Below are 25285 nucleotides of genomic sequence, written 5' to 3'. Positions count from 1 at the left end.
CTGCTGGGAAGGTGGGAGGGGCTCTGCCTCCAGCCCTGGGAACCCCTCTCAGGGTGCATTAGCATTTGCGGGTCTCCACAGTCTGGTGCTCAGCTGGCCTCGCTCCACTTTGTCTCCCACCTCTGAACACGGACCCTCCACCTCAGCCATCAGCTCCCGTCTCGTCGCAGCCCATTCACCTCCCGTCCTCTGAGCTTTTGCTCACAAAGTTCCCCCGCTGGTGCTATCTTCACCCCTCAATTCCACTTTTCTAGATCTTGCCAGACTCCCAAGCCTTGCTGGAGTCTCTCCCCTTTCCTGAAGCCAGCCCAGGGCCCCGTGTCCAGCCCTCCTCTGGATTTCCATCATGCTGGTGGTCCTGTCCCCTGAAAGCACTGGTGAGGCAGGTACCAAATCCGAGCTAAGCTCCAAGGGCCGGGACTTGGTTCTCCCTATTGCTCACTATCCCAGCACCTAGAACCAGGACCTCGCACTTGACAGGCACTCAGCAAATATTGTCTGAATCAATCAATAAATCCCTATGTCCTCTGTGCCCTGGAATAGAGATGGAATTCACTCATGCTTCTTTTTCCAATTTCTGTTTTTCAATGTTTAGAAAATTACACAACTAGGAGGACTAAATGACAGTAGGTGACGAAATCAATGCTTCTTGAATGGATGGATGAATTCCTTAATCAGCTGCTGCCTCCTTTCACACAGATCACATACTACAGCCTACCATTATTTCTCTTTTTATTTGTGCGTCTCATCTCCCCAGGTCTGCAAGCTTTCAACAGCTAGGACTGGAGCAAAGACACAGCAGAGGACTGTGCCTTTCCTTTCTCACTGCCCTCGACTGGGTGTCAGGTGTGGAACCTGCACCCAGAAGGCCCTCTGGGTCTGGCTGAAATTAAGGACAAAGCAGCCCTCAATCAGTTCAGCCTCCCCCACCCCCTACCCAACCACGGGCACATCCTAAACCATGGGCATCCACCCCCTCCTCGCCCAATGCAGCCTGACAGCAGCGGGGGTGTGGAACACTGAGAGGATCACGGAGAGCGGGGGTCCTCGACCTCCACCCAAGCACCACGAGGCATCTTCCCATCCTGCAAGGGCTGCTGTGCCCACCCCACAGGGCCCGCGTGAGGACCACAGAGCCGACAAACAAGAATGTACCCCCTCCCCAGAGCCCCCGAGGCAGGGACCCGAGCATAAATATTAGCTTCCTACTTGCCTTCCTGTCTCGCTGCCCCAGCGCGGACAAGAAGAGCATCCAGCCTTTCCTTTTCCTGTTGTGCTTCCCAGCACTGGGGCCCGCCTGGACCCAGCATTGCCTCTCTAATCCCCCACCCTCACCTCTTCCCCACAAAACCCCAGTTTCACCCCCTCCCCCAGAACCCCAATCTCCCCGCTCCCTGGCCCAGCCTCCAGCCACCCTGCTGAACCACCTTCTGTCCTTTTCAGCTCCTCACCCTCTTTTGTGCTTTCCAGCCTCACCTTCCACTCCCCACCACACTCTCCCTCAGGCATACTCTTACCTACGATGGGGGGGCTGGAGCAGGGGGCAGCCGGGCTCACCTGGGTCCCATCTGTACAGAGAAGAGAGATGGAGTGAATCAGCTGCCAAGAGAGGAGGGGCAGGGCAGGGAGAGGAGAGAGGGCTAAGCCAGGCAGGCTGCCTGCCTGTCCAGGAGGCCCCACTCCAGCCCGAGCATGCCAAAAGCTGGCACCTCCACCGGAAGCTAGCCAGAAAGTCAAGACCCCACCCCATTCCTTTCCTCAAACTCCCATGCCGCTTAAGAGTGATCCCCGGTTCCATCTTCCTCATCCGATCTATCAAGTGGCTCAGATATCTCGTTCTACTGGAGCTCAGGCCTGGAAAGGAAACTCAGGTGGTTCCACTTTACCCAGCAGTGTCAGCCCTCCCTGAGGTGCCCAGCCCTCTCTGGGCAGCTGAAGCAGGCTCCCAGAGCTGGAAGGGGAAGGAGAGGGCTGAGGGGCGAGGCGGACAGCAGGCTGGTGAGACTGCACTAAGGACGTCTGGAGGGAGACAAGGGAGAGGGGCGCAGGCCTGAGAAGGGGGCGCAGGCCTGAGAAGGGGGCTGGGCCCCCCCCAGTGGGGCAGGGATTAGGGCGTGGCCTGGAGGCCAGGTCAGATCTGATGGGAGCTGTGAAGGGGTAGGTCTGGAATGCACAGCTCGAGGACCCCACAAGAGGAACCCCCTCTTCCTACTGCCCCATGCTGGGTCTTGCAGCCTCTGTGCCCCCAGAGAAGGCAATCGCTCAGCCTTTGTTTCACAGATAACCTGAAAAAAGAAGTCTTTCCTTCTGGAAACGGCCACCTCTCCCAGGCTTCTAGGTCCAGCACAGGGCCCCCAACCCCACCTGCCACCACCATCCAGTTCAGAGCCCATGGAACCCCGTGGTAGGGCAGTCAGCAGCAGAGAGGCCTAGGGGAGCCCAGGGGCTGGCTGGGGTGGGAAAAGCTGAGTCCTGAGGCCACCGTGCCCTCCTGCTGTTCAGCTCAGGGCAGAGGGGACAGAGCTGGAGACCAGAGGCCTCCTGGAGGGGCAAGTGGTGGACACACAGAAGCCCTCCTCAGACCAGATTTGGGGCACAAGGGGTGTTTTTCTGAAGGTCAGCTGGCAGGCACTGCTCTGTGGCCTAAGGGCAGCCTCAGTCCTCTTTCAGAAGCTGGCCAAGTAGAAGTCCCTGCAGGCAGGTGCCTGTCGGGGAGGGGCGCCTCTGTGCACAGAGAGAGAGACTCCCACCAACTGCCCCCAGACACTAGCGCGCCCCGGATGACATTTGGTAGGGAAATGTCACTCCACCTATTCAAATGCAGCCTGTGCTCTCAAGTCCAGCCCGAGCCCATCTCTTCAGGAAGCTCCCACTGACCTCCCCTTCCTCACCTCCCCCAGCACCCACTTGGTACCCCCCACCTCGACACGTCAGTAATCGGGGTCTCTGCAGTGCCACTGGTGAGCTATGACCTAATACCCTGCTGGGCACATGGCAGGCTCTGTTAGGCACTGGTGACTCGAACACAGTGACTCTCCTGGCCCCATGCCTAGGACGTGGCATGCGTATCTCTCAAGGTTTGTGAGCCTCAAGGAACAGGAGTGCAGCAGGCAGCCTCCCCTCCCCAGGATAGGATAGTCCCCCACCCCGGGGCTCTCTCAGGATCTCGTTCTCCGAGAAAGGCTTCGGAACTACGCTCCCAGCTGCACGTCCAGAGCCCGTAGAGTCCTGTGCCTCCAGTCCCTGCTGCCGGGAACTGTCTCCTACAGCCCTCGGTCCTTGCCTGAGGGCTGGCCAGCAGCACGCACTGTGGGGGCACAGCCAGCTTCTCTGCACCCCACTCCCCTGTAACCACGGGTTCCGGACACCATGCACCCTGTGGAAGAGACAAAACTAATGGCCCTGAACTCCACAGTGTTTGTTACAGGGCTCAGAAGAGACGTTCTGTGATGATGATATGATGTAAACCCTGTTTAGGAAAGCTGGGTGTGTTTGTATGTGTTTTGCCTCCCAACAGGGGTGGATTTCAGAAACAGCGACTGGGAAGAGCTCTGCTTCTCTCCAGCCCTTGGGTCCGTGCTGAGAGGGGTTCAGAGGAGCCCAGAGCAACAGAGAGAATTGTTGGAGAGCAGCTCTCCTGTGTCCCAGAGAGAAAAGGCACCCAGTCAGCGGCTGACCTGAAACCACAAAGTGGCCATCTGGCATCTGAGACTTGGGGATGAATGTGGGGGCCCTTCTCACAGGGCTGTTATCACTAATCTGGGTGCAATCGGGGGTGAAATGTGGGCTTCCCTAGTGGCCCAGACGGTAAAGAATCTGTCTGCGATGCAGGAGCCCAGGGATCGATCCCTAGGTCAGGAAGGTCCCCTGGAAGAAGGAAATGGCTACCTACTCCACTATTCTCGCCTGGAGAATTCCATAGACAGAGGAGCTTGGCGGGCCACAGTCCGTGGGGTCACAAAGCGTTGGACACGACTGAGCGACTGACACTTTCACGAGTGAAATACAATCAGGAGTGAATGGACCCAAGGGATGGAAAACACAGCATAGGTCGGGCCCTTCTCCACACTGCTCCAGGCCTGCGTGGACAGCTTTCATTTCTGGAATCCTGGTCACTCCCTATTCCTACCTTCTTTAGAGGCAACTTCTGTCAGGCTGAAGAGACGGTTTACCAGGTGCTGAAGTTCCCATCAAGTCACCTTCCCCAACTGGACACCTGATCTTACCCAGAAATTCTGCCCCAATGGGTCCGCCCCGGCCCTCAGCCACCTCCAGGGCAGACATAAAGGCAGCTCTCCTGTCCCCGAGCACCTGTACAAGCTGGCCTCCCGCTCCTCCCTTGTTTCCCCTTGGTCCTCACCTGCCCAGCAGATGCAACTGGAAACCTGAGCTCGGCCTGGCCACCTGCTCTCCCCAGCACTGCCAGTCCTATGTCAGGGGAGGGCTTCCCCAAGAGCATGGCCACCCACAAGCCCCCTCTGAATGCTTTCCATGTCTTTGTCAAAGCTGTGTCCCCCTCCCTGGTCTTCTGAGGAGCTGAAAAAGGAGGAGCAGGCAGACCCCTGCCCTGCAGGCATGAGGCGAAGCCCTGGGTCCAGGGCTGACTCTCCCCACTCCCTCCCCCAGCCCCCTCATCTCAGGTCTGCTTCCCCTGACAAAGCTTGACTCCACAGGGGGCTGGCAGAGAAGACAAAGCTGGGAGTGAAATGGCCAGGAAGGTCCGAGAATCAATAAACAGAAGAGAGAATGTCACAGCTGCCTGACTGACAGAGGAGTGTGCGGTGTATGTCAGGAGCTGATGAGGCTTCAGAGATTGCGCAGGCAACACTCTCACTTCCCAGAGAAGGCAAAGAGAGCAGGGAGGGGGGTTAGGTCACAGTCACCCAGCGGGTCAGCGGTACAACCAGGCCAGACCAGTGCGGGGAGGAGAACCCAAGAAGTCGATCCCCAAAGCAGGTTCTAAGTACCTCTCGGTGAGGGCACTGGTCTCCGGCTGGAAGGGGTGGAAAAGTGGATAAAACCTGACTTTCAGGAGTTTCAACTCCAGACAGCCCACGATTTTTTAAAAGTTGAAAAGTATATGACTTGTAGACACTAAAAACATTTCAAAGAGCCCCCCAAAGTATGAAACTAGAAGTTTCTTGCTCATCCAATTCCCTAGAACTTCCTTAGATTCAACTCCATTTAACAATTTCTTATGTCCCCTTTCCAGAAATTCTCTTGCTACTTACTAATTCTATTATTGCTCATGATCTTGGCACCAAGCTGCTTATTACTCAGATTTATCCAGAACCCAGTGTGCTGCAAGCTGGATGGGAACTCCGGCCCCATGAAGTGAGAGAAGTGAGGGTCCGCAGCACGGAAGACGTTGGCTTTGAGGTTAGATAGACCAGGTTCACACTCTGACTCCCTCAGTGACCGGCAGGGACAGCCAGAGACACGCTGCATCCTGGGCAAGGCTTGGCTGTGCCTCTGAAATTCGACAGTAAGAATATGGACCAGGAAGAGGCCATCTGAGATGAGCGACGCTGCACTTGAAGCACAGGACACATGGCGGTACACCCCGCCGGGCTCGTGATTCATACTGTTTGCCCCTGAACTCACCTGCAGCCGCTCTCTGGCATAAGCATCAGTGTCTGGTCCCATCTGCGTTCTCCCCTCGTCTCCCAGTCCACTTGTTCCCAGATGCGTTCCCGTCCAGTCTCTTATCTCCTGACTCTCCCAACATAGGCTCTTCTCTTTCTTCTCCATCTGCCCGTCTGTAAACTAGCAGTTTACAGTGTGCCCTGTGTTTGCTAGTTCATCTAACCCTGATGACAAACCTATGCGGTGGTGACTATTTTTATCCCTATTATATAGATTAGTCAACTGAGGCCCAGCAGTATTAAATAACTCATCTGGAGGCACATAACAGGGAAGTGGCTAAGCTGGGACTTCAGCCAGACCAATGGGCTCCAGAATCCATGTTCTCAAGCAACTGCTTCTCCCCAGCACCTCAACTCTACAGGCTAGTGGCTGGACAGCGAATGCAGGACCTGGCTGGGCACAGGGAAAGATAAAAATCATGCAGCTCCCAGGAAACCTGAACCAGCGGCAGACTCCAGTCCTGCTGCAGGTTAGAGGGTGGAAGCTGCCTGTCCCATCTCCAGGCCCCGGTGAAGACAGTCCTCCCAGATCACAGATAGATACCAACTGCTGACTCTGCAGATGCCATGCCAAGCGATGATTTCGGACTATAGGTGGGTACAGGGGCTGGCAACTGACAAGGCGGGAACTTGGACAAGCAGCGCCTTCATCTTCAGGCTCTCTGGTATCCTCCCTTGTCTCTTCCTTAGATGCTCCCCAGGGCTTCTGAGGCTTTCTCATTAGCGTCTCAAATCAAGCTCCACAAGGCAGGCAGGAAGGCGGGCGGGCCTGGGGCGGAGGCACCCAGGTGAGCGGCCTGGGACCCGGGCCTGCCCAGACAAAGGCCTCCAGTCAGGCCTAGGCGGGGGGCCCAAGCTCGCAGGCTCCACAGCTGTGCGGCAGGCAGGAGGCTGGAAGTGAGGGCCGCAAGGCCGGCCCTCCACCTCCGCAGCAAGCATGCCCCTTTCCCCCGTGCCTGGGGCCCTGGGGCAGCTATTTTTAGCTCTTGACACCTGGGTATTTTGCAGCCGCAGGATGTCCGGTTTGGAGTCTCTTTCTGGGAATCCCACATGCGGCTGTTGTAAACAGCCCCACGCAGCGGTGGCCTGTGCTGGGAGCCGGCACCCCCCTTTCTGCTGTTTGAGATGAATCAAACAGGAAGCAGATGTAACCATGGCAGCGGCAGCTTGAGCTCCCTGGGGGTGGGAAGGCGTCCTCTCGGGCTTCTTGTCCCTGCCCCGGGGTCCAGTCCCTTCTGTGGCCTCTCCTGGAGGATGGAGACCACCCTAAGGCAGGGGAGCTGGGCCTTTCTGAGTCCTGAGGGGCTGGCGGTTCCCGGGACTGGCACTCTCTGGGGCATCTCACTGCCCTTCTGGCAAGGAAAAATGGGAGTCTCTCCAAACCCGTCCAGCTCCCAGGGCCTTGGGACCACTACTCAGTCTTCCCTGGCTATTCTCTGTGACGGTGGGAAGGGGAGGGCAGAACCACTTGCTCAGGGTGTGTGGCATCGCTCAGCAGCAGGCTCCCCCTGGTCCCAGGCCAGGCCCCCTTGTCCAGACTGCCCTAGGCTTTCTCAGGTCCCAGAAGGCCTCAGAAACCACAGTTGCCACTTACCCTTAGCCCTCTGCTCCAGGAGCGCCAATCCCTGAAATAGGAAGTTCACCACGATGTCTGCCCACCATCTGTCCTTCCTATCACAAGCAAAACAACCTGAGCAGTCAAGATGGGGCCCCCATCTGTAATTCAGGGAGAAGATTTGAGTTTCTGTCAAGCTTCTGCCTTTGTCGCTCCCCCTCCCCCACCCCCGGTGCCCCACTGAGACCAGCTGCTCCCTCTTAGCCGCCAGCCCCAGCCAGTCTTTCTCAAGGGCCAGCGCTTGCCCCAACAGGAAGCACGGTCACCGCCCTGGGGCTGTCTCAGAGCTGCTCCTTTCTCCCCTCTGAGGTCTGTGTTCATTCCCTCGCCCTCACTGATCCCCCAGCTCCTGGGCCCTCCGTGGCCAGACCCTGCCTCCCTCTGCACTCTCCCTCAGCTATGCCTTTCCGGCTCCTCTCACTGGTGCCACCCATGAGGCCACTCAGCCCACTCCAGAGACTGCCAGGGAAAAGCTTAAGTTATATTAATATCAATCATTACTATTTTATTATTACCGGCAATTAGTAATATTATTAAGGATCAACAACCATGCACTGAATGCTTACTGGGTGCTGGTTACTGTGCTAAGTATCTGACTTGTACTCTCTCATTCAGCCCTCACAGGTCCTATAAGGTCTATAAGATCCTCAAATTACAAAGGAGGTAACTGAGGCTCAGAGAGGTTACGAAACTTGCCGAGGTCACACAGATGGTAAGTGGGGCCTATGGGACTCCAGCATCTAAGCTCATAATCCCTACACTGGCGTATACAATGAGCCCCACCCACGGAGGTGAGGTGAGGCCACCTGGGGGTCACTGGACAGAGTGTGGTCCCAGCATGGGAAGGCCTGGGTGTGACTCACGTGTTCCCACAGTGCCGGCACCCCATCCAGAGGACAACAACAAAAATAAAGACAGGACCATCTCTGCCTGTGCCTCCAAGAGGCCTCTCCCCAACCCCATCTTCACTTCCTTTTTCATCCTTTTCATTTTCCCTGCTTTTTAAATGTACTTGTTACCATTTTATCATTTCCTGTAAGCTGCCCCCAGCCGCGTATAACTAAACAAGCAAACCCCCAGGGCTGCCTCGGAGGACAAACGCTGTGTGAAGGCACTCTGGAAACCGTCAGGCCCAGTCTAAAATGCAGGTTACATAACCCAAGCAAGACACCCACAGAGCAGCTACTCGGGAGTGAATCCCCAGAGAGAGGATGCTCTCTTCTCTCTCCCTCTCTTGTCCAGGCCTTCCACACTCCAGCAGGCCACAGGCAGGGGTGGAGGGGGCCCCCGCGTGCAAAAGACAGCCCCCATCCTCAGGGCTTCCCTGGTAGCTCAGTGGTAAAGAATCTGTTTGCAGTGCAGGGGACCTGGGTTTGATCGTTGGGTTGGGAAAATCCTCTGGAGAAGAGAATGGCAACCCATTCCAGTATTCTTGCCTGGAAAATCCTATGGACAGAGGAGCCTGGCGGGCTAGTCTATGGGGTCACAAGAGTCGGACATGACTTAGCAACTAAACCGCCACGATCCTCAGGGCAGGATCCTGGGGGCTAGGAACACAAGCAAACAGCCATCAGCACCCCTGGACCTGGATGTCTGGAGAGAGACAGAGATCCCGGTGGAGACCCTGGCCTGCTCCATGGCCTGGGGCATCATGGATATGAGTCCATGAATAGTAACAAGTTATGAATGCTGGCACTCACAGGATGCCACATTAATATTCATGACAGTTAAATACCAGATCCCCATCCCAGCTAAGCCCCGGAATCCCACTCATTTAGCCTGTTATTTTTGGAAGGTGGCGGGTCGATTCTCCAGGTGACACAATTCCCTTTTGCGGCCAGGGCTGCCCTTCAGGCTTGCTCGGCTGGGATGTCTCCAGACCACAGATTCAGCTAGGGTGCATGCACAGCTCTCAGGGAGTTCAAATGCCAGATGCATGGTCCTGGGTACTGATTTGGGCCAACCAGCTGTCTTACAAAATTTCTAGCCAACTGGGGATTTGATGAGATGAGAATTTACGGTAGTGGAAGGTAGAGATCACTGACTGAAAAAACGGTATACGCTGTACAACACATGAAGGCAGGTCAGGAGATGGAAGGGTGCTCAGAGGGACCGTGGCAGCGATCTCCCACTGCTGAGGCTGGATGTTTCTTACTCTTTGGCCTTTGCTCCGCTGTGTTGTCTGACTATCTACGAGGCACATGAACTGCCTCTGTAACAATAAAACAGACTTGATATGTATATATACACCCATGCACTATCAAGATGGCACTGCCAATGGGCATGTAGCTCTGGCTCCCGTGAGAACTAGGACACAGGGCTCTCACTGATTCCTCGCATTCTCGGACCCCGTATCCTCTGGGGTGCTGCACTGTCTACAGCCCAGGATATTTGGCCTCTCCCTGAAGCACACAGAAGGCCGAGCACGGGCCTGGGCACCAAGTCAGGACTGACTTAATGGATGCCTGCAGCCTGAATAATGATCATTTCCTGAAAGAAAGGCCTCCGGCCTCTTCCAGGGCCGCGGTGCTGGGAATAGAGGCTGCTGACATCACCGACCTTCTCATCCCTCCCCTGCCTCACGCTCCTCTTAAAAGTTGCCAGGGAGGGGCTAAAATAAAGGTCACCCCTGCAGATGCTGGCAAGGTACTCACTGCACAGCAGGGCCATCAGGGCCATTCCCCTCCCAGACCCTCGCTGTGCCAGCTGGCAGCGAGGCTCTAGGGTCCCTTGCATCTTGCCTCACTGGGAGAGGCGGGGGTGAGGGAGTGAGAGACGGGGTCCACCCTGTGACTTCTGGCTACAGATTCCTGCTGTTCCAGGCCCTTATGGGTGGAGGAATCTGTGAATTTGGCCTGATTTTTCCTGTGAACTGGGGCTGAGCCCAGTTTCTGCTCTTCATGTCTTTAACATTCCCTATCCCTGACCTTCAAAACTATGAACAATAACATCAACGATGGTGATGATGTTCTCTGTGCACTGACCTCATACCGGGCACAGTGCTAGTCTTACTTACTTGAATCTTGAGAGCAACTCAAGGAGCTTGAAGCAATGATTACTTTCATATTACAGAGAGGAGGAAACCGAGGCACAGAGAGGGCTACACTTGGTTTTTTGCAGGAGGAAAACAGGGACGCTACCACATTCCTCCCTGTGCCCTCACTGGAGGGCCCTTCTGCAAGCTCTGCGATGGGCCCAGGAGAGTGAAGGTGATCACTCACATCTGCAGGGTGCATTTGAATCTGCTCAGGGTTGACAGGCACATATAAGTAAATCCCCGCTGGAAAGATTAGGAAATCAAGTGTCAGAGTCCTTGGCAGCCTTGCACAAGGTTCCTCAGCCTATTTAACTGGGATTCAAACCCAGGTCTCTGGTCTGAGAATGTTTTCTTCCTCACTACCACACTATCTCCATGGCCGGACTCTCCAGATGACTCTGAAGGCCTGGAAGGGAGAGGCCGCCCTTCCAGTGCCCTGGAGCCGAAGTCAGGGCCCAGTCGCTCGCCCGGTGGGGCGGGGGTGGGGGGCAGTGCCAGCGCCTCCTCAGCGCCACCGTGACTCACTCCTGGGACCCAGGGGAAACACAGCCCTGAGCTGCGGCAAACACAGCCTGCCGCCTGCCCCGCCTCCAGCTCCCCGCCTCCACATTTGCTAACCGAAACCCGGCTGTTGCTATTTTTAACCCTCCAGCTCCCCCTTGCCTGGGGCTCCCCCCTTCACCCCACCCCCCACCCCACCCCCCACCCCGCCCCAACCGGGTGCCACCAGCCTGTCATTCTGAGAGCAGTTCCACAACCTGAACACCCAGAAGGGCGCAGCGGATGCCCGTGCAGGTTTGTGGGGCAAGCAAAACAACACGGTTACAGCCCTGTCGCCCCAGTTGCCAAATTCCCCCACCCCGACTCTTTCCGAACCTGTGACTCCCAGCCCGCCCTGCTTCTCCCTGTCATCCTGGCAGCGGGGGGCCGGGCAGAATGGGACTTCAAGGGCTGGGGGTGCAGGTGGGGGGAGACTGCAGGAGCCAGAGCTGGCCTCCTGGGGGTGGGAGGGAGCTGAGCTGACCTCCTGAAAGGGGATGGGGTCCCCCTCACTCTCTCCAGGGTGCCAGGCTCTCCCTGAAGGCCCAAGGTCTCTACCCACCAGGACTTCCAATCCCTGCAGGCAACATGGGGAAAAAAGGAAGTGGCTGGTGACGGGGTGGGGATGGTGAGTTTAGCCCAGGGCCCTCCTCATGAGCTGTCCTCTCCCCGTCCTGGGCTGGGCGGAAGGCCGGGGAGACACAGGAGTCCCGGGAGTGAGTGCACCAGAAGCCTAAAGGAGGCCCAGGGTGGAAGGACCCCAGGCGGGTGGTTGGAGGCCTCTTCTTTTACATGAGGGCTCCTCTGATTCACAGCCCTCTGAGGAGAGGGCCAGCCCATCCTGCAGCCCACAGCTCTGGGGCCCCTAGGAAAACCTACCAGAAGAGGCTGGAGGCGAGAGGGTCTGAAGGCTGCTGGCTGACGTGAAAGATAACCTTCTGAGAAGGGGCCGAAGGGGCAGGCCTGCAGGGGGACCAGAGGGGCACGGCCTTCTAGCTGTCTTCTTCTGCTCCCACCCAATGCCTCCCAACCCCGCCCCGTGCACAGAATCTTTCCCAGTTTGAGAAGCAGATTCCAAGGGCCCAGGAGAGGCTCTGCAGCGCCCAGCCCAAGGTCTCCTCCTCTCTCTCTCCTGCCCCAGGCCCTGCTCGGCCAGCCTCAGCCCTCACTTTGCTCCGTCCTCACACTGGCCCCGGCCCCAGCCCTTTTTTCTAGTGTGTCCTCTCTTTCAGGACTCAAGTCCTCTCTACCTAGGATCCCCCTCTCTCCTCGGTGACTCCTGAACCAGGTAAATAGATCCCAGTGGCCACAGAGGCAGCCAGGCTAGACTAAGAAGGGAGGGACTTGGCACAGGAGTTACAGGGTGGCGAGAGGGGGAGGAAGGGAATGAGGGAGGAAGGTGAAGCAGGAGGGTCAGGAGCGGGGTGGCACTTTGCTGCCGCCTCCCTGGCATCTAACACATCCACGGGGCCCTGGACTCAGCCCCTGGAAGGGAAAGAGGCTTCTCCCCTGAGCGCTGAAGCAGCCTGAGGTCAGCCCTGTCCAGCTCCCCCACCTCTTCTCCTCTTTCATTAGCCTCTGTGGATTGCCTGAGGAGCCGAGACCCTGATGCCTTCCGTGCCAGGCCAAAGGCTGGCCCTCAGGCTCCAATCCTCAGCCTAGGTCCCTCACCTGAATCCAGGTGGTTACCAAGCATGGCTCAGAAGCTCCGAGGACTCAGTTCCAGCCTGGGGAGGTGAGATCAGGCATCCATGTCACTTCTCAGGCAGACCTCCCCTGGCCTCCCTGTCTAAGGAAGTCCCCCTTGTTATTCTCTGTTGCTGCGCCCGGTTCATCGCAATGGGTAACTAGATGTATCTACTCATTTCTTGACTTGCTTACTTGTCTTACCGTCTCCGCCACTAGAGTGGAAGTTCCCTGAGGTCAGACACCCTGCCTATGAGATCACTGTGTATCTGTGCCCAGGACCTGGCATACAGCAAGGCTCAGTAAGCACCCAATGAGTAAATAAATAGCTGAATGCTTGGCACAGCAAAGGGGGCCAATGTCACTTTTAGGATTGATGAGCCACAGGTCCAGGATTTCCCCAGGGAGAAGGATGTAACAGGAAAAGCAAGGTCAGGAAGCCCGGGACCCCAGGGAAAAGGTCAAGGCCAGCAAGCATCCACTCCAGTTCCATCTGGTGCTCGGTGTCACGCTCAGTGTGGACATGTACACAGTCGCACACCCAGAGGACGCATGGGTGACTCCTGGACTGGTGTTGAAAGTCTTGGACTTTGTCCTGGTTCTTGTCTTACTATCCTTGTGTCCTTGGACAAACCACATACTTTCTGCGGGTCTCAGTTTCCTCAAAGGAAAAACTGAAGAGGTTGGTCCAGACCAGCAGTCCTCAAACACGGCTTGGCACCAGATCACCTGAAGCACGTGTCAAAATCCAGATTCCCAGGCCCCACCCCTGCAGATTCTGAGTCTGGAGTGGGGCCTGAGGATCTTTATTTTGAATACATGCCCAGGTATTGAAATGTACCTGGAATTGGAAATGTCCTAGGAAGCCAAAACAGGAAGGAGGTGTCAGATTTAAGGACTCCTCCTAATACTCAGACCACTAAGGAAAGGGTTGTCTGGGGGCACTTTACTGCAGTTCCAAGTGGTCCTGAACTCTAAAGCAAGTGGTCTGGGAACCAGCATTTGAAGAGAGATGAGCATGCTTTCTAGCAAATACCTGGACTTCAAAAAAAAAACCCATTGCTGCACAGGCATACATCCCCTCCAAACACGTCCATCCACCCTATGCAGAGCCATGAGTGCAAAGGTGCACAACTCTAGAGACCACACACATCCATACTACATGTGTGCGTGTTCCCCAGACACCCAACAAAGAGCCACCACACGGACTGCAAATTGCCATGGAATCACTACCTCTACATACAAGCCTGGGGCACACGCGCAGACCCCCCACACTTACTCAGTGTTCATACACACCCATCACGTGTCGATCCACATGAAACAGACTCTATCCTGAATTTATTCGGCCTCTGGGAACTGGTGCAGGACCAAAGGAGCTATGCTCTGCTGATGAAAACATCTCTCCCGCCTCTGCCACTCCACCCACCCCCCACCCTTTGCCCCAGGCAGCATGGTGTCCAGTTCCCTTTCACAGGGGGAGAGCTGGAGGGCAGTGGAGAGATGGCATGAGGAGGGGCACAGAGCCCCCTACCCCAAAAGTCCAGCAAAACGTCTCTCCTGCTTCCCCCACCAGGAGGTGCAAAAGGGCCTCCACCCAGCCCAGCCACCCACCCCCAACCCCCAATGCTCACTTACTTGCCCAGATTCCCAAGCCCCGGTCCCCAGGAGCCAAAATGGTAAGGGAGGTGGCCAGATTTAAGGACTCCTCCTAATACTCAGACCACTAAGGAAAGGGCTGTCTGGGGGCACTTTCCTGCAGTTCCAAGGCCTGGGTCCCCTTGGGAAGGTTGCCACAGAAACAGGGGGAAATATCACAGGGAAACACAATACCCGGCAGGGTCACCTGCTGACCAGGCTTCCTGCTGTGTTGCCCACCGCCGCCCCGCCTCCCCATCTCATTGCCCTCTTAGGCCTCCTTCTCTGGCCTTACCCGGGGCCTCCTCACCAAAGCTCTCCTTCCTGCCTCCCCTGCCTTATGCAGAAAACTCTGCTCCTTTTGGTTCCAAACAACATCAGGGATGGCCCAGAGCTGAGTCCCCCACTTCTAATCCTACCAGCGCCCCCACCACAGGAAATCAAAGCTTCCTGCCCCAGAGGAAGTGCCCCATCTAGTGAACAAATCCAACACAGAAGCGACAGTCCCGGAGCCTTGGAAAGACATATGCCAGCTCCCACGCCTCGCCCCGGCCCTGCTTCCAGCAGTGCCCCTCAGCCCACCTCAGGCCCCAGTCTCAGGTCTGCCTAGGGACAGCTCAGGCCAAGGCATGAGGAGGGCGTGGGCAGGGCCTGAGCCAGGCCGGGGGGAGAAGGCAGGAGTATGGGCACCGGCAGAGGTCGAAGGTCTGGTCCTGGCCCTACTCGGCCAGCCATTCCCTGGCTGGGCGACCCTGGCTGGGCCTTACCTTAGCTTGTCTTCTCTGAGACCCCTGACAAATTCAAAATTACCAGCTCTTAAAACGAAAGGCCAGGAGAAGAAAGGCAAAGAGGTGGTAGAGATTACGCAGGCTTCTGCCTTGGGCAAGGACGCCTGCAGCCCCAGGAGGGTACCCATTCCTCACACCTGTCACACGTGAGATTCTCATTTCCAAGGGCTTTCTATCCAGATGGAGGAGAGGATGGTGGAAAAGAAAGTTCCAACTCTCATTCCCAGAAAAGAATGAAAGCTGGGGTCCACTATTACTGAAGGAAATGGGGGCCATAACAGCCCCCATCCTGGACACCAGTCCATCTCCTATTGTCAGCCTCTCCTCCTCTGTGGTCATTTTACTGATGGGGAAACTGAGCTTCAGTGTCAAAGCAGAGTGACCAGTTTAGATTCTTGGAACAGTCAGTGCAAGACCTGAATGCAACTTTCCCAGGGACAGGATAACAGCTTAAGACTTGGTGACCAGAGACACCCACCCCTGGGCTCAGGCTAAGGAACATAGAGACCTCAGGAGAACACTGCCCCGGGGCCATTCCAGGCGTAATACCAAGAAGCAATGCTGAGCCTGGCCTTGGCGGGGTCCAGAAACATCATGGGACTAAAGACCAAGGAAGAGTCCCAGCGGGTCCCAGACCTCGTTCTAGTTCAGGTTCACTGGGAGCACAGCGAGACTGCTTTGTGCCTTCGTTTCCCCAGAAGTGACTCCATGGAAGAGGAACATTACGTCTTACTTCAGTGGATAGAGGGAACAGAGAGAAAAAAGTAGGGAGGTTGAGATGCGGAGCAATGAGCTCTGCAAGAGGTCTTGCAGAGGCTGGAGAAGGAGCTTCCAAGAGGGTTGATATGAGGAGAGGAGTGTGTGGCTGCCCAAGCCACTTGGAGGACCTGACCTATGGGGTCCTACAGGGGAGAAATGGGCCACTGTTAGGGAGCAGGGAAACCGAGTCACAGTCTCCTTTCTTTCAACCCAGTGGCTGGGCAGGGATCTTGAGGAAAGTCCTCATCGACCCAGATGCATGTCCAGGGAATAGGATGATGAATCCAGATGCTGAGTCCCCAGCAGGGCCACTGAAACTGGCAGGCAGAGATGGGCCTCAAGCAGATGCTAAATGGGGGTGTGGGGAGGGATGGGCAGCAGCAAGACAGGCAGTGTCCAGACGCAGGGGGAGGCCTCTGGTGTATGCAAGACTGCCAGCATGGACAGGCAATGACCTGGACTGGTTGGGAGGAGCCCCAGTGGCTGGCCAGGTCAGATCCGAAAGGGTAGCTTGGGCAGCAGGAGAGAAGAAAATGGGGGTGGGGGTGCTGGCTGGCCTGCAAGTCCCAGAGGTCTCTCTCTTAATTCACAGGCCCAGAATCAGAGCCCAGCCCAGCTGCCGGATTTGCTGCCTGCTCTCAGTCCCTAGGACCAACAGACCCCAGGTTTTGGGGGCACACACCCTGTCCCCCACCGCTCAGGACACAGCCTGCGGTCCCCATCTTCCCGCGCCCCGCCAGCACCTCCACAGCTCACTTGAGCACAGGTGTCTCTTCACCCAGATGGGTGAGCAAGGGCGGGGGGGGGGGGTGGGGGTGGGGGGCGTTGCTCAGAGAAACCTCGCTGTCAGAGACCCTCCCTCCTAGGGATCACTTTTCCCAGGGGAGGGGTCCGAGTAAAGTCCAGCCGGGATCCGCGGGCTGGGGGCGCTGATGTTCGGGGCTCAGAGTGTGGCCCCAACTCAACGGGTCCTGCCCTTTGCCCAGCGCTTCCAAACCTTCCGCCCGGGAGCACCGCCCCCTCCCGGGGCCGCGGCGGCCGTCCCTCCCTCCAGGGTCCCCCGGTCAGTCCTCCCCGCGATTGGGGGTGATGGGACGCCGGGCCCGCGCACCGGCGGCCCGGGGCCTCCAACTCCCTCCCTCGGGCCTGTCGCTGCCCCGGGGCGGGCGGATGTGGGCGCCCCGCAGGAGGCCCTTAACCCTCCGGCCCCGGAACCAGCCCGGGCCGGGAGCCTGCCAGAGCCCCGCGGAGCCGGGCGACGCGGGCACGATCGCGGGGGCGCACGCCGGGCTGGGCCCGCGGGGCCGCCCGGAGCCCCGCGCGGGAGCCGGAGCCCGAGCCCGAGCCCGAGCCCGGGCGGGCGGCGCTGGGTGCCGCGCGCAGGGCGGGGCGGGCGCCCAGTACTCACCAGCGCCGGGGCTGTGCATCCAGGGGCCGGGGCCCTCAGAGCGGGGGGCTCATGGCGGGGCGGGGGGCTGGGGCGCCGGCCTCACATCCCCCCCGGTCGCCGGAGGCTGCGGAGCGGCTGTGAGACGGCGAGAGGAAGGGAGGGGGCCGGGAGGGGGAGGGCCCTGGCAGCCCGGCCGGCCGGGTAGGATGACAATGGAAGGAAATGCTTTATCTGAGTCTGAGAGCGGGCCAAGGGGGAGGGGAGGGAGGGGGCAGGCGCTCGCGGCCGGGGGACACACCGCCCGGCAGGCACGGCGCGGCGCCCGGGCTGGCGGGCGGGCGGGCGGACGCCCCGCGCGGCCGGGGCGCGGGGAGGCAGCGCCGAACCCGGAACGCGGGGGACGCGGGCCCGACCCGCGCGCGGCCGCCGCGCTGCAGCCCAAGCCCCGGCCGCCGCGCGGCGCAGCGACCCGCGCACAATTCCCGGAAACCCAGATACCTGAGCGCACGCACCCTCGCGGGCGACCGGGGCCGCGAGCACACATCCATGTCGGCCCGGGGCAGAGTCGTCCACACAGACACGCCGCCGGGAGGGACCCCCGCGCTCAAAGGCACGCGCGCGCGCGGCCCACCAGCCAGCAGTTACACGGGCCGGGGCGGGAGGCCGCGGGACGCGCGTGGAGTCCCCGGTCCCGGCGAGGAATCCCAGACGGACACCCCCGACCCCGCCCCAAGCACAGCGTGCCTGAGGAAAGTTCCAGGACCTGATTTGAATCACTGCCCAGCCCTCCCCCTCTGCCATGCCCCCCCCCATGCCTGCTGAGGGGAAAAGAAGGGTCCAGCCTGTTCCTATTAAAAGAAAAAGGGGGTGGGGTGGTGCGGATTTTGAAAGTTTTCTTTTTTTAAAGAAATTTCTCAAGGGATTTCCTTCCCTCCTCTCCTCTTCCTCTCCTCCTCCCATTCCTCTCCCCCCACCACCCTCCCCCCGCTACTTTACCCCTCCCGGTCCCTATGAGTCAAACTTCAGCAATGTGCCCAGTGTCTCCCAGTGCATTACAGCGGATCATAGAAATGTTCCAGTCTGTGAGTCGGAATGTAGCCGCCTCCAGCCCTCCCTCAGCTAATAAACTCAGCTCCGGGCTGGCTTTGCACAGCAGCCCTCCCTGCCCCGCTCCCTGTTAGCAAGACCAGAAGGTCAGGGTCAGGGGTCAGGGACTGAGGACCTCCCCACTGTGCTTCCCGGCCTGGCCTGTCAGCCCTGTGCCTCTGGCAATCTGCTGGGTCAGAGACACAGCGGCTCCTGCGAAGTGGAGAAGTCTACAGGAAAGGCTGGTCTCTCCCTGGTGGTGGAGGGGCTCACCCCTGGAAGGCAGAGGGCAGCTTCCCTCTGACCCCATCCTGCTTCCCTCGATCCTGGGAAGCCTGGAGTCCCACGATGCTACAGAAAAAGAAGAAATTGAGGCTGAGCCAGAGACATGTCAGATTAGAAGCAAGAGTCCCAGTGGCCTAGGAGAGCTTGGCCATGCTGAGGTCCAACATCTGACCGTAGCCACCCTGTTCCTGCAAACCCAGCTCCAGTCTCACCATCTGTTGCTCCTGCTTCCTACCTCAGGCCGCTTTGTGGCCCCAGCGCTCACAAAGCAGGCAGATCTAACAACCCCTTTGCACTTGTTCACTTATCCTCACAGATCCCTTTCCCAGCATGAAGGCCTCCTACAACATGGCGCCACACATATCTCTCTATCTTCCCGCCCCTTCCACTGTTCTGCTCAGGGCCTGGAGTTACTTAGTGCTCAGTACTTAGATGTTAGTACTGAGTACTTAGATGTTAGTTGCTGTTATTACTATTAATATTATTTCAGCCAAGCCGGGCTACTGGCTGTCCCCCTCATGTCGTCATGCTCTCCCATTCCCCTACTTTGGCTCATGCCATTCCCTCCAAAAATGAGTGTCCTCCCTCCCCCCTCTCTCCTGTTAAAATCTGTCTAATCCTCAAGGTCTATCCCACCTTCTCCAGGAGGCTTTCCCTGATTCCCATAGCCAGAGGGATTCTTTCTTCTCCTTGAAGGACTCCACTCCAGCATCTTGTCAGTCTTCCTCTGTACTTGGACCTTCACCCACTTGTACACTTGTCTCAGCACACTCCTCCTTCGCAAGAATGTTCCAGAGTGGACGTCCCCTGAGCCCAGCTACTGCCTTAGTCAGGGGTGCATTCCTTGTTGTGTCTTGCTGAGCGCCTTCCACAGAATTCAGGCTCCCTTTGGGTCAGTTTTGGAATTGGAACAGATTCATGGACTTCAAGATTCATGGACTTCAAGGACCATCCCCCAGCGGAACAACCTCAATTATACCTTTTTTCTCATGACTCTTAAAGACACATGTTCTTCTGCCTCAGGTGTGTTTTTCCCAGCCCTTGCTTCCAAACCAAATCCCTCACTGTGCCCACGGCCTCCATACCCACAGCCTCCAGAAAAATTGCTTGGTTGCATCAGACGCTCAGCCTCTCCCCTGCTGTCTGTCTCCTTAAGCCTCACAATGCTCCCTCCTGACAGCCCCCAGGACTCCTGTAGTTATTTCTGGACTGAGATCAGGCCCTTGTTTGCTCATTTCTACCATGTGCATCATTCATGTATTTGTTTGTGAGTTTTTTCTTTTTGACCTAATCACTGAGTTCTAAGAGATTTGCTCACAAAGGTTATCTCCTCTCAACCACTACCTGTCCCCTCGGTTACTCCGCACATGGCTTTCTACACACACCAGAATTCCCGACCGGAAGTCAAGGCAGAGAGAAAGACAGCAGGTGAGTCCTATGTCCAGAAGCTGGGCTGCGCCCTTTCTTCTCTCGCCCCTTTACTTACTGCCACCCCACCTGCATCTCATGGCCAATCTTAAGCCAGTTTCTAAGTCACACCTCCCTTGCTGGGGTGTGTTAGGGAGTCTCCAGAAAAGAGACCTGAGGCAGAAAAGTGCACGCTACCTTTTTCTCCTCTACCCTGGTTACCATGTGGAGAGGTTTGTTTTGTTTTTGCACAGACCGCTCAATTAAGCACCCTGCAGAAGAGATGAGTCTCGTAGAACCTGCCTTGGCTCCCTGGTATCTTCCTTGAGGCTCTGGCCATACAAAGGCTGAGGGCACTGCCTTCTGCTTTCTTTGGGGCTCTGGGGCTGCCTGACATTCTCTTTCCCTTTCTTCTTTCCTACCCTCACTTAGCTACCTTTTACTGTTTACCGTGTAGCAGCCCTATGCCTTCCCCCTGGCAAATATTAGATCATTTATTCGTAACAGTAATCCTTGTTATGCTTGTGATTAACGTACGGATGACGGCTCATAAAGGCTGAGAAACCTGACCAGAGTTACACAACTGGAAATTGAGGCGGGCATTCATCTATTCAACAAATGTTATTGGGTGCCCACCTTGTGCCAGGATTTAAAGCTCCATCCAGAGTCATCTGGTCTAAACCTCAGGCCTCTGAGACCACTCCTGACCCAGCTTTCTAGATGTGGTAGCTGAAGCCACAATCCCTCCCCTAACCCACACTTCCCCCACACTCTCCACAAGGCCAGTCAGAAAGTGTTCATCCCTGGCCTGGGTAGATCTCAGAGGGACAGCCGCTTCCTTGGGTGGGTTGGGCCTTGGATTCCAGTTTCTGAACCTGGAATCAGATGCCAATGCATAGGGTTTGGACTAGAAATATAAATAGGGGAGATAGATCCCCAACTGCAAATAAAGTGTTTCATGGAGCCAGATATAACAAGTGGAAGGGAGGAGCCCTCTCCTAAGGGTAATTAGGATTTATTGAGAGTCTCCTTTGCATCACATGCTGTTCATGGCCTTTCACTTATACTGCATTATTATAGTTTTAGTTTAGACTAAAGCTCAGTAAGACAAAGTGTTTTGCCTAAGGCCGGAGCTTCCCACCTGGCTCAGTGGTAAAGAATCTGCCTACAGTTGGGGAGACCTGGGTTTGATCCCTGGGTTGGGAAGATCCCCTGGAGAAAGGAAAGGCTACCCACTCCAGTATTCTGACCTAGAGAATTCCATGGACTGACTAGCCCATGGGGTCACAAAGGGTCAGACACAACTTAGGGACTGGGCACACACGCATGCATAGAACCAGTAAGTGATTCAGTCACAAATGTGCCTGATTCAGAACTTGTGCAGTTTCTTCTAACAGATCAGAACAATGCAGAAGTTGTGGCCAGGTCTCCTTCTCCAGTGCAGCCTGGTTACTAGAGGTCCCCACTGATCAAGGAATGACATTCTAGATGCCAAGTTTCCTTCCTCACCGACCCCAGTCGTGTCCTCTCATCCCCGGTCCCCACCTTTGTCTGCTGCCTTGCTCTGGAGGGATCAGAGGAGTTCTGTGAGTATTCTGCCTAGCATGGAGGGGTGCGACTTCGGGGTGCAGCTAGACAGACTCCCACTCAGCATTTCAGGATCTGAGAGAAGAAGTCATACGTACTCCTGGATCAGAGTTAAATGAAGAAGAGGCTGGGTCGTGGCCACCAGTTCAGATAGCGCAAGCTGAGGGGCGAGATGACTGTGGGGACAGAGGCAGGTGGAGAAAACTAAGCAAGTTCCCGCCTCATCCTCCTACCTCCCTCATCCCCCTACCTCCCTCCATTGTCAACAGAGGTGATGTGGTTTCCCCTGTGGTCTGTTGCCCTAGACACCTGCAGTTCTGGGTATATGTGCGTATGTGCCAACCGTGCCCTGGGGGACTCAGGGAGAAAGCACTGGGACAGGATGGGGAGGGGCAGGAAGCCAAAGCCAAGGTCTCCTCAACCCCAAGGTGAAGCAGGCACAGCAAATGAGGAGGATGGCAGAGGCCACCCCCTTGGCTCCTCCAGGTCCCAGCCAGGAACCTCAGGAGAGCCTCGCGGGTGTCAGGGCCCTGGGCTGCGCTGGGAGCCACGGAACTTGAGTTCTAGGCCCAGTTCTGCCATTAACTTCCTGGGTCACACCTTTCTAAGCCTCCATTTCCTGCTTTGTAAAATAGCAAGGCCTTGGTTATCTACCTCACAGGCCTGGTCTGAGATTATACGAATAATATATGAAGAAGGCTGTACCACTGTGAGATTTAGAAATACTACAGTTGCCCCCTACACACACACACACCATACTGCAGATAAAGAGCAAAAATAAAAGCAAAAAGCATAGTTTCTGCCCTCATTTTGCTCACACTGTGTTGAGGAAATAAAATAAAGACATAAAATACTTGAAAGCCTCTTGTGCAGCCAACTATTTTAAAAATCTCACCACTGTGTGATCTTGGCCAAATCAAGGCCTCTCTGGGCTCAGGCTGGTTTCTCATCTATTAAACGAGAGAGCTGGTCTAAGTCACCTCTACTTATTTTTCTGAGTCTGAGGCAGTTTTCTGATTCTTTTATTTCGAACGTACGTGGCAAAGAGGAAAGACCTGAGCAGATCACAGCCTAAACGAAGTCGGTGAGCTTTAAGCTGGGTTTTGAAGGAGCCCAGAAACGCGAATCGGTGTGGGGGAAGGGGGCGACATTCCAGGTAGAGAGAATGGCATGTGCTGGGCGAGGCAAGGAAGCAGAGGGTGGCAAACAGATTAGTGGGGCTCAGGAATGAGGCTGGTGAGGACTGAGGGAGCCTGGGGAGGAAGTGGGGACCGGAGGAGCAGAAGCGTCAGTCCCCAGGGTTGAGGCTGCTGAGACTGAAAGTGGGGCAGGAACATGGATGGGAAGATACTCTCCCCACTCCTGAGGCTGGTGCCAAAGCCCATCCAGCCAAACTCCACCCAGGAGGCAGAGAAGGAAAGGTCCCCTGGCCAAGAGGCCCCACCTACAGGGACAGCCCATTCCTCCCTTCCTTTCTCTCCCAGTTCTGCTCCAGCTGGGAGGTAAGCAAGTCCCCCCACCACCACACCAAGCCAGAGCCCTGTTAGTGACACAAACAGACAGAAGAGGGCACTGCCATGTCCCTCCCTAACAATAATGCCAGCCGTGAAATAATAATAGAGTAATGACGATGATCAAACTGCTGAAATATCAGTCACTGTGTTTTGTAACAGAAACGAACAGAATGTTGGAGGTCAGTTATGCTTCAAAACAAACACACAAACAAGTTCAAGAAAGAGATGAGATCTGTGGTCCCCAGAGGCTTAGAGGCAGGGGGAACTGGAGAAACGTAGTCAGACAGCAACCCACTCCAGTATTCTTGCTGGAGAAATCTCATGGGCAGAGGAGACTGGCGGGTTACAGTCCCAGGGGTCACAAAGAGTCGGGCACCGCTGAGCGACTGAGCACACAGCTAGTCAGAAGGTACAAACTTCCAGTAATAAGATAGATAAGTACCAGGGATATAATGATAATGTCCAACATGACAAATAGAATTCGTACCGCTTTATATCTAGGAAATTGTTAAGAGAATAAATCCTGAGTTCTTATCACAGGAAAAAATCTTTTCTTCTGTCTTTGGTTTTGTGTCTTTATGAATTGATGTGTATTCACTCAGCTTATTGTAATACACGTTTCATGATGTATACGAATCGAATCATTACTCAGTATACCTTCAGTTCAGTTCAGTTCAGTCACTCAGTCGTGACCGACTCTTTGCGACCCCATGAATCACAGTGCTATAATGTCAATTATATCTCAGCAAGACTGAAAAAATAGTAATTGTTGATGATGATGATGATGAAATAAACTACCCATCACTTGCCCTCTGATAAAACCCCACAGCACCAAAACCTCTTGTTATGGCTGTTCCATTTACTAGGATCTTTGCTCCTAAGAGCTGCAAGCAGTGTGTAAAATTATCCAATCTGTAGGATCTCCCAAACCTGACATTATATCAGAACGATGCAGGAGAACCTGTGAACAGCAGATTCCTGGGCCCTCTCACTGTCTCTACCTTTTGGGGTGCTGGGGGTGTGGGGTACCCAGTAATCTGCAGCTCCCCAGGTAATTCTAAGGTGTGGTTAGGTTTGGGATGCTCTGATCTAATCAAACCACTCCTTTCTAGTTGAGGAAACCGAGGACCCAGTCTCCTTGCCGGAGGTGTCATGGTTAATTCGTGGTGGGGAGCAGGCAGAGAAGTCAGGCGTCCCAGCTTCCAGGTCAGCGCTCCTTCCCCAGCCTGCACCACCCAGCCCCGGAGATGCCTGTGCCAGCAGAGATTATGGTCAGGGAGGCAGCCACTGGGCCATACCCTAATCATGAGTGAGAAGAAATTCGTCTGAGTTGCAAAATGCCTCTCTGCAGCCAGCTCACAATTACTCGCTCCAGTGGCCCCTGCAGGGATGCTGCAGTCCACCCACTGGTGGACTTGGGAGTTCAGCCTTGCTGCATGGCCCAGTGACTCTCTAGCCTCAGTGACTCTATCGGCTGGAGGGCAGGATCCCACCTTGTTACCTATCTTAATGGTCCCTCTTGAGAGGCACTTACCTCTGACCCTGGAATCTCCAGGAAAGACCTTGAGGAGGTCCTGGCCTAAGAACACTCACCTCTCTTCCCCAGGAGTGTCTTTAGGGTGGGTTTGAACTGGGCTGCTGTGTGCAGTAGAAGAGCTTCAACATAAGGTGAGGGTGAAAGGGGGTGAGGGTAACTGCCTAGCGGGGTGAGTGGGAGTGTCCTTGCTACGACCTTGAAGTATCCACCCGCATGTGACCACCACTACTACTCTTTTTCAATGAGTATAATTTCTTATTTTTTGAGCATCTCCTCTGGCTCAGTTTCTTGGGCACAGAGGCAAAGGGAGCCAGAGTCCTTATCCTTGGTGAATTCATCTCCTGGAGAGCAGGAGCAGGATACAGCCAAAGAAAAGAACCTGGAATGGAGAAAACTGTCAGATGAGGGACTACAACACCAGTGCTGCAAAGGATGCCGGGTTCACGAGTCACAGGAGCGCCACACGGGAAGGGCACTGATGGACCATCGGGTCCTTGTGGGTGAGGGCAGTGGTTCTGCTCTGTCCTGCCCCCTCTGTGCCTGGAATCGTGATTCTAGAAGTCCCCGTCCTGCTCTCACCTCCCTCATTCTAGCTTGGCCTGAGTGGCAGGGGCAGGAGGGCACAGGAGGCATCCAGACAGCAGCTCTCCCCCTGGGCAGACCTTGAGGCTGGGCTCCAGGCTTCTCTGCATGCAATTTTCAATGAACCATTTAAATGAAACCCATAGAAGACTGGCTGACGGAGCCTGTGTTGTCCTGTCGTTAAAACTGAGA

General features: G+C 56.0%; 1 protein-coding gene across 8 annotated transcripts in view; it reads right to left on the bottom strand.

The window, feature by feature from the left end:
* Positions 1–17911, bottom strand: part of HDAC7 (histone deacetylase 7) — a 36936-nt gene extending 19025 nt beyond the window's left edge. For 3 of the 8 annotated variants that reach the window (XM_055394308.2, XM_055394311.2, XM_055394310.2), the window contains exons 1-2: positions 17608–17911; positions 1518–1568 (exon numbers count right to left, since the gene is read on the bottom strand). In XM_055394308.2, the coding sequence (XP_055250283.2) occupies positions 1518–1568; positions 17608–17908 (352 nt within the window). In that variant the 5' untranslated portion in view covers positions 17909–17911. Of the gene's footprint in view, positions 1–1517; positions 1571–1759; positions 1777–5604; positions 6105–6189; positions 6230–17113; positions 17254–17593 lie in introns of those variants that run through there. The other 5 variants (XM_055394312.2, XM_055394313.2, XM_088836951.1 and 2 more) reach the window with 5 other exon arrangements.
* Between the last annotated feature and the right edge of the window lie 7374 nt (positions 17912–25285).

Source organism: Moschus berezovskii, chromosome 6, assembly GCF_049115385.1.
Source record: "Moschus berezovskii isolate FMDL1 chromosome 6, NW_MosBer_1.0, whole genome shotgun sequence".
Classification (NCBI taxonomy): Eukaryota; Metazoa; Chordata; class Mammalia; order Artiodactyla; family Moschidae; genus Moschus; species Moschus berezovskii.
The sequence above is the reverse complement of the archived record's forward strand: the minus strand, read 5'-3'. Positions and strand labels throughout refer to the sequence as shown.